Source organism: Micropterus salmoides, unplaced genomic scaffold (genome assembly GCF_014851395.1).
Source record: "Micropterus salmoides isolate LMB-PRFRI ecotype aquatic unplaced genomic scaffold, ASM1485139v1 Ms_hic_scaffold_19, whole genome shotgun sequence".
Taxonomy (NCBI): domain Eukaryota; kingdom Metazoa; phylum Chordata; class Actinopteri; order Centrarchiformes; family Centrarchidae; genus Micropterus; species Micropterus salmoides.
In genome coordinates, this window is record NW_024041039.1 from 257172 (window position 1) to 268234 (window position 11063).

General features: G+C 50.8%; 1 protein-coding gene across 1 annotated transcript; it reads right to left on the reverse strand.

Moving 5' to 3' along the window:
- Nucleotides 1–2772: 2772 nt before the first annotated feature.
- Nucleotides 2773–10579, reverse strand: LOC119910121 (beclin 1-associated autophagy-related key regulator-like). Its single transcript, XM_038728527.1, has 11 exons — nucleotides 10067–10579; nucleotides 8907–8969; nucleotides 8762–8804; nucleotides 7238–7319; nucleotides 6677–6914; nucleotides 6338–6567; nucleotides 6135–6252; nucleotides 5934–6024; nucleotides 3857–3942; nucleotides 3542–3716; nucleotides 2773–3293 (listed from the first exon to the last, which is right to left on the reverse strand). The coding sequence occupies exons 1-11, from the start codon at nucleotides 10339–10341 to the stop codon at nucleotides 3171–3173; spliced, it is 1524 nt and encodes a 507-aa protein (XP_038584455.1). The 5' UTR covers nucleotides 10342–10579; the 3' UTR covers nucleotides 2773–3170.
- Nucleotides 10580–11063: the final 484 nt, after the last annotated feature.

The following is an 11063-nucleotide window of genomic DNA, read 5'->3' on the forward strand; positions in this document are numbered from 1 at the left end:
TGAATGAGTCCACTCAGAAAGGTTAGCTGCCTTCATGACAGAAACAAGACTAACTAAACTCTGGTTGGAAATAGTACACTGACAAATTAGTTTTAACTAAAGGTCCACTCTCTCTCTCTCTCTCTCTCTCGCTCGTTGCGAATCTTTCGGGATCATGAGACGAGGCCCAAAGCCAGTAAGTGGACCTCAGAGAGCTCAGATCCAGTCTAGTTTTGAGTGTTTCAAGAATGAACTTTTTAACTTGAACAAGAAATCTGTTTGTGACAACTAAGAAAACTGCATCAGCTGCAGAAATCACGCGATACGATGCAAAGATCCGGGACAGCTACTAAATGGACCTCGTGGTCAAAGTGTTTTATCTCTCCCGGCTGCATTTCGATGAACTCGGCTGTGGACGTAGATGATAAAACTTTGTTCAGCGTGTGATTTTAGGAAATATAACGGGGGAGCGGTGAGGTCAGAGAAGAAAATGACAAATTATGGTGGGTCAGAAAAAACATTGCATAAGGCATCAAAAGAGCGGAGCGGCCTACAGAGCCGACAATACGAAAACATCACGTCCACACAAGAAACGTGACGTCAGTGGAACAAAGTTAAACCGCTTCCACCTTCAGATGTTAACCTGCTTGTTTGTTTCGCTGCTGCAAACTTTTAGAAAGAGCAGCGACTCAACATGTTTGTCACGTTCACAGAGAGAGAAACCAGAGTCCAGAGTCTTGTTGAAGTTCTTGATCGACGCACGTTTTTGGGTCATTTTAGAATCAGTTGCTTGTTTTAATTTTTTAGCTTAAGTTACTTTTTTTGGACGATGCACATTTTGTTTTTCTTCTACATGTTTTCTTATTGAACAACTAAACCTTTCTCAAAGCATTTCCACATTTTGCAATTTTTCAGAACATTTTTCACAAGTTCTGCTTATACAACGTGCTGAGGACGCGTCGCAGCGCCCCGGGTGTAAACGCCACCTGTGAGCGGACGTTGTCTCACGACACGAAACGTCAGAATATGACGCCCTGACCTCCGTCCTGCTCCTCAGAGGATGAACCCTTTAGACGTGAACATGATCTTCCCTCTGGCGCCAAAATTAGAAAATCAATTTCTTTTCAAAAAGCTCAGAACAATAAACAGAACTACACTTCTGACAGATTTAATATGAGAGTTGATGTTGATATAACAGCTGATCTATTTTTACACAAAGGTTTGAAAGGAACTGCAAACATGTTTACTAAAGAACAGCGATCTGCAGCGCCCTCCGGTGGACAAACGCTGTCACATTTACCGATCAGACCACAGAACAAAACCTAAAGCTCATCTGGATCAGTCAGACGTGTAACAGAGACTCTCACTTGTACAGATTCTGGTTTGAGTAAACCGGTTTGGATCCTGTTTGATGGTCCGGGTTTCGGGACTACTCGGAGCTGCTTCTTCTTCTCTTTGATTAAGTCTGTGATGGATTTTATATCTAGCTGCGTCTCGTGTGAACACGCCGGGCGCCTCGCTGCTGCTGTGTGAACGTTTCTTCAGTTTGTGCATACCGAACGTAGCCAACACGCTAATCTGCAGCTCACACACTGAAGCACACAAAGAGCTCAGAGGGGCTGAACACAGAAATGTTGCTTAATCTGAATCACACTCAGGTTTCTATTTTCATTTTGTGGTGAAATGTCGTCACCACCGTGTTTGTTACACAGCTGAGGAATCATCTGTGAAGTATTAACAGTGTTAGTGCTTCCACGTGTACAGTTAATTATCAAATATCTGTTCTTCTTCTGCTGTTGTGAAACTTTATTTAACTTATTCTGATTCACAGAGCCTCTCAGGGGTCATTTGTGCTGGTGACCAATCACAGAGCCAGAAAAACACCAAACATACAACAAAAAAAAGAAAAAAAAGAACACATTTCCTCTCGTCAGCGTCCAAAACCAGAAACAGGATTTTATTTCAAATCAAACTTTGTCATGGCAACAAGAGAAAATTCCACGAAGAGTCCTCGTCTTCACGCCGTCAGCAGACGCTCACCTGCTCACAGATCACATGATTCATCAGCCTCATGATTACGCTGAACCAGTCCGGGTTCTGATTTGTTGTCCAGTGTGAACGGGGTCATTCTGCCTCGTTAACACCATGGCAACCGCTGTGAGTTCGCCAACGCTGCTGTAAACTCACGACGGCGTTCCGGTTTCAGGTCTGATGGAGACGCTGCTGTCGCCAAACAGGCCGATAAAAACACTTTAAAACTAAAGAAACGTTCCCTTTGTGCTGAGAGACAGACAGACAGACAGACAGACAGGAGGAGGGAGAGACAGACAGACAGGAGGAGGGAGAGACAGACAGACAGGAGGAGGGAGGAGGGAGACAGACAGACAGGAGGAGGGAGGAGGGAGACAGACAGACAGGAGGAGGGAGGAGGGAGACAGACAGACAGGAGGAGGGAGGAGGGAGACAGACAGACAGGAGGAGGGAGGAGGGAGACAGACAGACAGGAGGAGGGAGGAGGGAGACAGACAGACAGGAGGAGGGAGGAGGGAGACAGACAGACAGGAGGAGGGAGACAGACAGACAGGAGGAGGGAGACAGACAGACAGGAGGAGGGAGAGACAGACAGACAGGAGGAGGGAGAGACAGACAGACGGAGGAGGGAGAGACAGACAGACGGAGGAGGGAGAGACAGACAGACGGAGGAGGGAGAGACAGACAGACGGAGGAGGGAGAGACAGACAGACGGAGGAGGGAGAGACAGACAGACGGAGGAGGGAGAGACAGACAGACGGAGGAGGGAGAGACAGACAGAGACAGACAGAGAGAGAGAGACGGGTGGAGTCTGACCTCATAACGACACGCTGAAACAAGAACCTGATCCAGATATTGAAGGTCCTGATTCTGATCTATGATCCTGATCAGAGTTTTTGATCTGAGCGACTGGAGGACGAGAGACCGGCCGCGGGTCTCAGTCCGCTCTGGCGGTCTGACCCGCTGATCTCAGCGCCCGTGGACAGTTTGTGTCTCCAGCAGGTGAGACAGGTTCAAGTCACCTGTCTGAAGATTTTAAAATGTACAGTCGTCTGATTGGCTGTTCAGACCTGCTGACCTCTGACCTCTCAGACCGGTCCTTCTCCAAACCAAAAGTCCCAGTCCTGCAGGGGTCCAGGTCTGAACCGGTCCGGTCCTGATCAGCGCTGGCCGGTATAAGCTCTGAACCAGGAGGTGACCGAGGCGGCGGCAGACGAGATCATCCCTCCAGTGTTGGCCGAGGGCTGGGAAACCTGCAAAGCACTCTGGGAAAGATCCATGGGCTGGAGGAAGAGAAGAAGAAGAAGAAGAAGAAAAAAAGTGTTAATCTGAAGCTTCTGATCCAAATGTTCTCTGTGAAGCCTGATGAGGACCTGGTTCTCTTTGTTCTCCAGGCGTCGCTGCACTTTGGACCTCGGCTCTCAATTAGCCAATTATTTTCCTTCAAGCCTCTGCGTCTCTCTCAGTATCCGAACCGTCTTCCTAAACCTGGTCTGACTCTGCAGACCTGTCCGGATCCAGGTGTTCTTACCTGTGATGGGATGTCACAGAATCGTGGGCTAGGCACCGTCTCCCAGTCCGTCCCCAGGTCCGTCTCCTCGTCCGTCACCGCCTCGTCCCCGCTCTCCTCCGCCGGCCCCGCGGCCTCCGGCTCCACAAACTCCATTGACTCCTCCAGGTCGGCGCTCACCTCAAACGGACCCGTCCTGGACCGAACCCAACAGAACCAGACCGGAGACAACAGGGACACGTCAGAAAATACCGTCAGTTAAATGTCTGAACTTTTGTTGAAATCAAACATCCTCCCAGCTCTCTGATTGGCTCCAGACAGACCGGAGTATCTCACCTGCCCAGGTTGTTGTTGTCGGGGGAAACCAGAAACATGATGTTCCTCAGAGTGTGATGAGGGTGGAGCTTCTCACTGTCGACGTGCTGCACACACACACACACACACACACCCCCCACCTGGCTTAAACTCTTATTTCTAATTAAATAATAAATCATTTAAAGTTGTATATTAAACATAATCAGCTTCATCAGGACTGAACCTCCAGGTCTGAAGAGCCTGAAACCTTAAACCTGCGTCCTCTCTAGCAGCCAGCAGGGGCGACTTAAACCTGCGTCCTCTCTAGCAACCAGCAGGGGGGACGACTTAAACCTGCGTCCTCTCTAGCAGCCAGCAGGGGCGACTTAAACCTGCGTCCTCTCTAACAGCCTGCAGGGGGCGACTTAAACCTGCGTCCTCTCTAGCAACCAGCAGGGGGACGACTTAAACCTGCGTCCTCTCTAGCAGCCAGCAGGGGGCGACTTAAACCTGCGTCCTCTCTAGCAGCCAGCAGGGGGACGACTTAAACCTGCGTCCTCTCTAGCGGCCAGCAGGGGGGGCGACTTAAACCTGCGTCCTCTCTAGCAGCCAGCAGGGGGGGCGACTTAAACCTGCGTCCTCTCTAGCAGCCAGCAGGGGGGGCGACTTAAACCTGCGTCCTCTCTAGCAGCCAGCAGGGGGCAACTTAAACCTGCGTCCTCTCTAGCAGCCAGCAGGGGGCGACTTAAACCTGCGTCCTCTCTAGCAGCCAGCAGGGGGCGACTTAAACCTGCGTCCTCTCCAGCAGCCAGCAGGGGGGACGACTTAAACCTGCGTCCTCTCTAGCGGCCAGCAGGGGGAGACTTAAACCTGCGTCCTCTCTAGCGGCCAGCAGGGGGCGACTTAAACCTGCGTCCTCTCTAGCGGCCAGCAGGGGGCGACTTAAACCTGCGTCCTCTCTAGCAGCCAGCAGGGGGCGACTTAAACCTGCGTCCTCTCTAGCAGCCAGCAGGGGGCAACTTAAACCTGCGTCCTCTCTAGCAGCCAGCAGGGGGCAACTTAAACCTGCGTCCTCTCTAGCGGCCAGCAGGGGGCAACTTAAACCTGCGTCCTCTCTAGCGGCCAGCAGGGGGCAACTTAAACCTGCGTCCTCTCTAACAGCCAGCAGGGGGAAACTTAAACCTGCCTTCTCTCCAGCAGCCAGCAGGGGGCGCCTTAAACCTGCGTCCTCTCCAGCAACCAGCAGGGGACGACTTAAACCTGCGTCCTCTCTAGCAGCCAGCAGGGGGGACGACTCAAACCTGCGTCCTCTCTAGCGGCCAGCAGGGGGAAACTTAAACCTGCCTTCTCTCCAGCAGCCAGCAGGGGGCGCCTTAAACCTGCGTCCTCTCTAGCGGCCAGCAGGGGGCGACTCCACCGGCTGCAGTCCGGCTGAGAAAATGTTTCTGCTTCTCAGCTGATTTATTCCCTCAGTAAACACTTTCCTGATGAGTTTATGGTCTCAGTCGCTCGTTTCAAGTCTTCTTCAACACAGCATGATGTTCGTTTAGTAAATTATGGTCCCATTTAGAGGAACAGAGACCAGGAAGCAGGGGAGGCTTTAGGGCAGGGCTACAAGCTGACTGACAAGTCGCTACCATGGCAGCTCATATCCGCTGCTCTGTGTACATTTAACCTGGAAAAGCTCATCAGGAGTCGGCTGCTCATTTTTCCAGGAAGTACATTTAGTTTTAAGCCTGTTTGCTAGCTAAAATTAGCATCCCAGCTAACCAAACTAGCTAGCTCCAAAATGCCAAACTGGAGGCTTTAAAACGGGAGTCCACAAACCAACAGGGGACGTCCCTGCAGCTACATCTTTTATACCGTCATTGCTTGACTGACATGACCTTTTCAAACAGTGCCACGCCCCCCAGTGGGAGGAACATCAGCAAAACAGGAATAACAGACGAGAGCTTAAATGTGTTCAGTGCCTTTAAAAGATACTTTCAGGTTCCTGCAGACAGACTTCTGAACCTGTAACTGTCCCAACAAACTCTCTTCAGTCCTTCAGTTTTACTGGCCTCAACTAAAACCCAGCTGAGCACCGAGTCTCGTTCCTGTGTGCGGGTGTTTGTCTGACCTGTGAGAAGCAGAGATGCAGGATGTTGGTGTTGAGTTTGCTCAGAGCTCTGGTGAAGCGGTACCGGCTCAGGTTCTCTCCGCAGAACTCGCTACAGGGGAACAAACAGGGCTGTTAAACTCCGACACATTAAAAGAAGCGGACGCTCCGTCTTCCCGACGCTGTCCTGCCAGTGTAGGCAGCGGGAGATTCCTGTCCCACCTGTTGCAGAGCCTCTTGGGCAGGTTGACGTCCAGGATGTGAGACAGGATGGTGGCGAGCTGCGTGGCGTAGCAGAGCGCGGCGCTGATGGTGTGGGCCGGGTTGATGTGGTCCAACTCTGCAGACACACAGGAAGTCGTTAATAACGTGAAGCAGTCAATCGATTCATGGAGGAAACGACCAAAACCCCCCCCGCTGCTCACCTGGGCCCTGATTGGTGCTCTTCTCCTCCACCCAGCTGTAGTAGGCGGAGCAGTCCCCGTTGCTGGGCAGCGTGACGGGCGGTCCGGTGATGCTGATGCTGGTCTCTCCGTTCTGGTCGTCCCAGATCCAACGTCCCGACAGGTAGGTGGTCCTCCGAGCCTCGGCCAGCTCGCTCACCGTGCTGGAGGTCAGCGCGGGGTCGCACTCCGCCACCACGTCTGCGGGGTCTCTGAGCGACAAACGCAGGGGCAGAGGACAGGTTAAATCCTCCTCACCAAACTGGTTTATTTATCTCCGCGCAGAAAAGACGGCGCTCCGGCGACCTCGTCCGCCCTCACCTGCTGCCCTGCTTCTCCTCCTGCGTGGGGAAGATGTGGGTGGTCAGCTCCAGGATGTGGTCTCGCCTCAGAGCCGCCAGCTGGCCCAGTCTGCTCTGCAGCTCGCGGCTGCGTCTCTCCAGCAGCTCGCCCAGCCGCCGGTTGTGACGCTCGATCTTGTCCCGTTTCTCCTGGTGGCGTCCGGCCCGGCGCTGCAGCCGCTGCCCCTCCTCCTGAGAGCGCAGGAGGACGTCCTTATCTGCAGCAGGAGGAGGAGAAGGAACAAGTCTGCAAACTCAAATGGGACGAACCCCCCTCCATCCCCCCCTCCGCCTCAAGTCGCAGAAGAAGTCCGGTGACGGAGTGCAAAGAGCGACAAAGTTCGTTTGTGTCGTTTAGGGAGGCGGAAACAGAGATCAGGGCGAAGTACCCGAGCTGTGTCGATTACTGGAGGCTTAACATGCATGAAGAACTTTATTGACACGCTGTCGGCTACAACACAGCGAGAAGATGTTAAACTGCTCTCAGGATGCGCAGGAAATCCCACATCTTTCATTCAGAGCGCGACTGAACGACACTCACCGCTCGTCACCTCCTCGTTGCTCCCGGCGACCGCCTCCTTCAGCTGCTCGATCTTCATCTTACACGACATGATCTTCCACTTCTGAGAGGAAACAGCAGTTTGAGATCAAAGCACCATGAGACAGGACATCTTTTTAAAAACATTTATACACCACCAGCTTTTAACTAAAATCTTTCATCACAATAAAAAAGGCTGAATCTTTTAATTAAAGGCAGCACGTTGGACAAAAACTGAAATCTCTTCCATGTCTGAGCAGTTATAGATCAGCCAGAGCGAGTGTACAGGTGGACATAAGGAAAGAAAGGCCACGAGTATGTTCATCATATTAACAATCACCAGCCAACTGAAACCAAACAGAATATTTTACTTTGAAAGCCGGCTGAATGTGAGAGGTTTGAAATCGGTCCGTCCTTTAGCTGCACGTGTTGAGAAATGGTTGTGTTTAACCAGAGACAGCCGCAGTGTCGCGCTGTTCAAAGCCACCAGACCCCGCTGACAAAACCAGCCCATCGTCGTGATACTGTGGGACTTTGAACACTAACTAACTGATGGAGGTTCGTTTGTTTCTGGTTAAACAAAAAGGATCTAACTACAGTCTGTCAGCGGCAAAGCCGGCTCTTTAGTGGACGTCCTGTGAAGCGAGGATCACGCTGCAGCTGTTTCTCCGCCGCAGACTAGGGCTGAACGGTTAATTGCGTTTGATATTATCATGATGTGATAAAACGAGATTTTCGACGCCCAAGAGTCAAGCGGTCTGCAGACGAAGCATCAACTTCGCCCGTTACGCTGCACCTTGACCTGTTGTTGTACGGCGGCCTTCAGCTTGACAGAAGCTGACACTGCAGAAACTTTTACCAAGCTTGTATATTAAACACGAGAGGCGTCTCTTGGTTTTATTTTCGTTGGCCAACTTTTGAACTGAACCTCAGACTGAGTATTTTTTGTTTGCTCACTGGGACACAGAAAGATGGACTCCTGGAGATCAGGACGCATTAATTGCTGGTTGAACTGAGGGTTTTTGCAGTGAACTTGGTTTTTCTTGTGGTCTGACCTGATATTCTATCATTATTTAATGCCATGACTCAAATTATCGTGCTCATATTATTAAAATTTGATATTTCTTCTCTGAATAATAATTCCTGCATCATCATATGTCAGGTTGAGAGCTTAAAAATTCTTTTAAAAAATTTTTTTAATTATTTTGCGAAAATCGTTCAGCCCCACTGCAGACCGCAGCGTGCTCGCTCCAAAGTTACCTCAGACACCAGAACTCAGATGAAAACCTGAGGCCGGTCTGCCGTTACCTGCTGAGATTTCTTTCTGAATTTATGAACCTGAAGAAAACAAATAACGGCAAACCTTAACAGTGACCTTCTGGAAATTACAAAGAGTAGAAGTCAAACCAGTGAAGTAAAATATCAGTGTTTAAATCTCACATTCAGGTATTCAGTTGCTTATAAAATGTAAACTATTTAGCCTTTCTTTGCTTCCACAGAGGTCAAAGGTCGCAGGCTTTTACTCACCACCTCGTCGGCCTGCAGCTTCCTGTCCATGGCCTGCGTGACTCTGAGGAGAGAGGGTTTGATGGTGATATGAACGGCTGCAGCGCTGCGCGGCTCACATTAACACATGCTTTAATCCCGTCTTCATCAGATTATAAAGTCTTACCTCTGCTGCAGCTGCTCCTTTTCTTCCTTCAGCGTCTTCAGCCGCTCCAACTTTTCTACGTATCTGAAGAACACAAACTAAACCGTAACTAAACCGGCATAAACCTTTACAGAGCAGGTGAGAAGGTGCTTTAAAAGGTCCTTGTTCTGTTGTTGAGGGCCCCCGGACGCACCTCAGAGACCCCTGGTGGTCCCCACAACCCAGTTTGGGAAACTTCCCTCTGATATGAAAACTATGAGGTCAAAGTTATTTTGGGTTTTCACATGTTGTGTAACCGTAGCAGGGCAGCTAACAGCAAGCGAACACCACGTTACACATCCCAAACAGCTTCTGCTAATGCTAACTAGCCTCGGCGAGGTCATGGCCGCGCTGACATTAAAACATAACTTGCAGCTCGATGTGCGGAGAGAAGGTAGCTCCTGATTCAGCAGTTAACGGGTCCAGATCAAAACCACTGCTCTCAGATCTGGACTAGACCCAGAGAGGCTGAAGGTTTCAGATTTGTGAAACATTTATTGTGTTTGTGAAAATGCAAAAAAGGGCCATTTATATTTTGGATTTTTCACATGTAGACCACATTAGACCAGGTCCAGATCAAAAACCACTATACGTGCAGCTGTCAAATCTGGACTAGACCCAGAGAGGCTTTGAGAGGCTGAAGTTTCTTTAAGACACCGTTTCAGGTTTGTGAAACATTTATTCTGTTTGTGAAAATGAAAAAAGGGAGATCTATCAGTTTTACATGTAGACCACCCAAAGCCCTTTTTTGCATTTTCACCAATAGAATAAATGTTTCACAAACCTGAAACGGTGTCTTAAAGAATCTTTAGCCTCTCTAGAATGATCTAGTCCAGATTTGACAGGTCTAGGTGTAGTGGTTTTTGATCTGGACCCGAGTTTCCTTTAACTTTCCCCCTTCTTAACGTGAAGAAGAAAAACAGGTTCATATTGCAGAAGATGTGAACAGATAGGGCGTTTAAGACGTGTCTGAATTAACGTGTTCTACTGAAATCACAGCCGAACTGTCCCGAGAGTTCGTGTTTTTATCCCCACAGTTTATTTATCCTCATGCGTTTGGAGGTTTTGCGGGGAAACGAGAGCCAAAGTAAAAAGTGTGAATCTGTTAATGGAGTTCGGCATCTCGAAGCTCTGGACTTTACCTTTCAGCGTTCCTCCCGTCGAAGTACACGAAGTCTCCGGCCTGGACGCAGCGGGCGCAGGTGAGCCTGCGGCGGGAGGTGCTGCACAGCGGGCACCGCTCCACCGCCACGTACAGACCCTCCGCGTCGTCCACCGACTCCGCCATCACACAGCCCGGGGCGGAGTGAGCCGGGTGGGGGTGGTGGGGCCGGACTGGCGGCCTCCCCCCGGAGGCCGAAGCAGCAGCGCGGTCCGGTCCCCGCGGTGGGAGTCCCGCTGAGGAGGAGGACGCCATGGAGCGGGGAGCTAGGAGCTAACGGAGCTAACGGAGCTAACCAGCTAATCTGACGCTAGCTGCTTGACGCTAATGCTAACTGTGAAGCTAACTCCGCTACTTCATGTTTCCCCTCTGGCTCCTTATTCTCCCGTGATGCTCCTGTCACGGCTGTAAAACGACAACAGGCTCAGAGGTGTTTTTGTTTTGGAGAGCAAGAAGATGAGTCCGCCACTTCCGGTTTCCTCTGAACACGTGACGGCGTGGCCACGGTTTGTTTATATAATGACGTAACGCGGCGGGCGGAGCTTCGTTCACGTTCCAACAGGCTGCAGAGTTCAGCGCAGACAAAACACTGCATTTCCCTGCCTTCCTAACAGCGTTGTGTTTACAGACTCGTGGCAGCTGATTGGGTAACACCGGAGACACGCCCACCAAACAGAAGAACACATTCCTCAGGGCCCCTTGTGGAAACATTCAGAAACATGTCGTTCAACCCGAAAATGTTGCAAACCGGTCTGAACGTTTGGAGATTGAACTCTCCCCAGTTCATCCAACGCAAGCACAAAGACTCCCAGGGCCCGAACCTCCAAGCCCGCCGGGGGCCCGAACCTCCAAGCCCGCCGGGGGCCCGAACCTCCAAGCCCGCCGGGGGCCCGAATCTTTCTCCACTCAGGATAAACTGTCACACCAAGCCGGTCATCAACTCTGTAGGTCAACCCAGGGTTTCCCATCCCGCCGTG

Excerpts from the sequence above, each read along its gene's own strand:
- LOC119910121 (XM_038728527.1), bottom strand. The coding sequence starts at position 10,341 with ATGGCGTCCTCCTCCTCAGCGGGACTCCCACCGCGGGGACCGGACCGC. Across the intron at positions 6,915-7,237 it reads CAACGAGGAGGTGACGAGCG|ATAAGGACGTCCTCCTGCGC; the intron begins GTGAGTGTCGTT and ends CTCCTGCTGCAG. Across the intron at positions 6,568-6,676 it reads GAGGAGAAGCAGGGCAGCAG|AGACCCCGCAGACGTGGTGG; the intron begins GTGAGGGCGGAC and ends TTTGTCGCTCAG.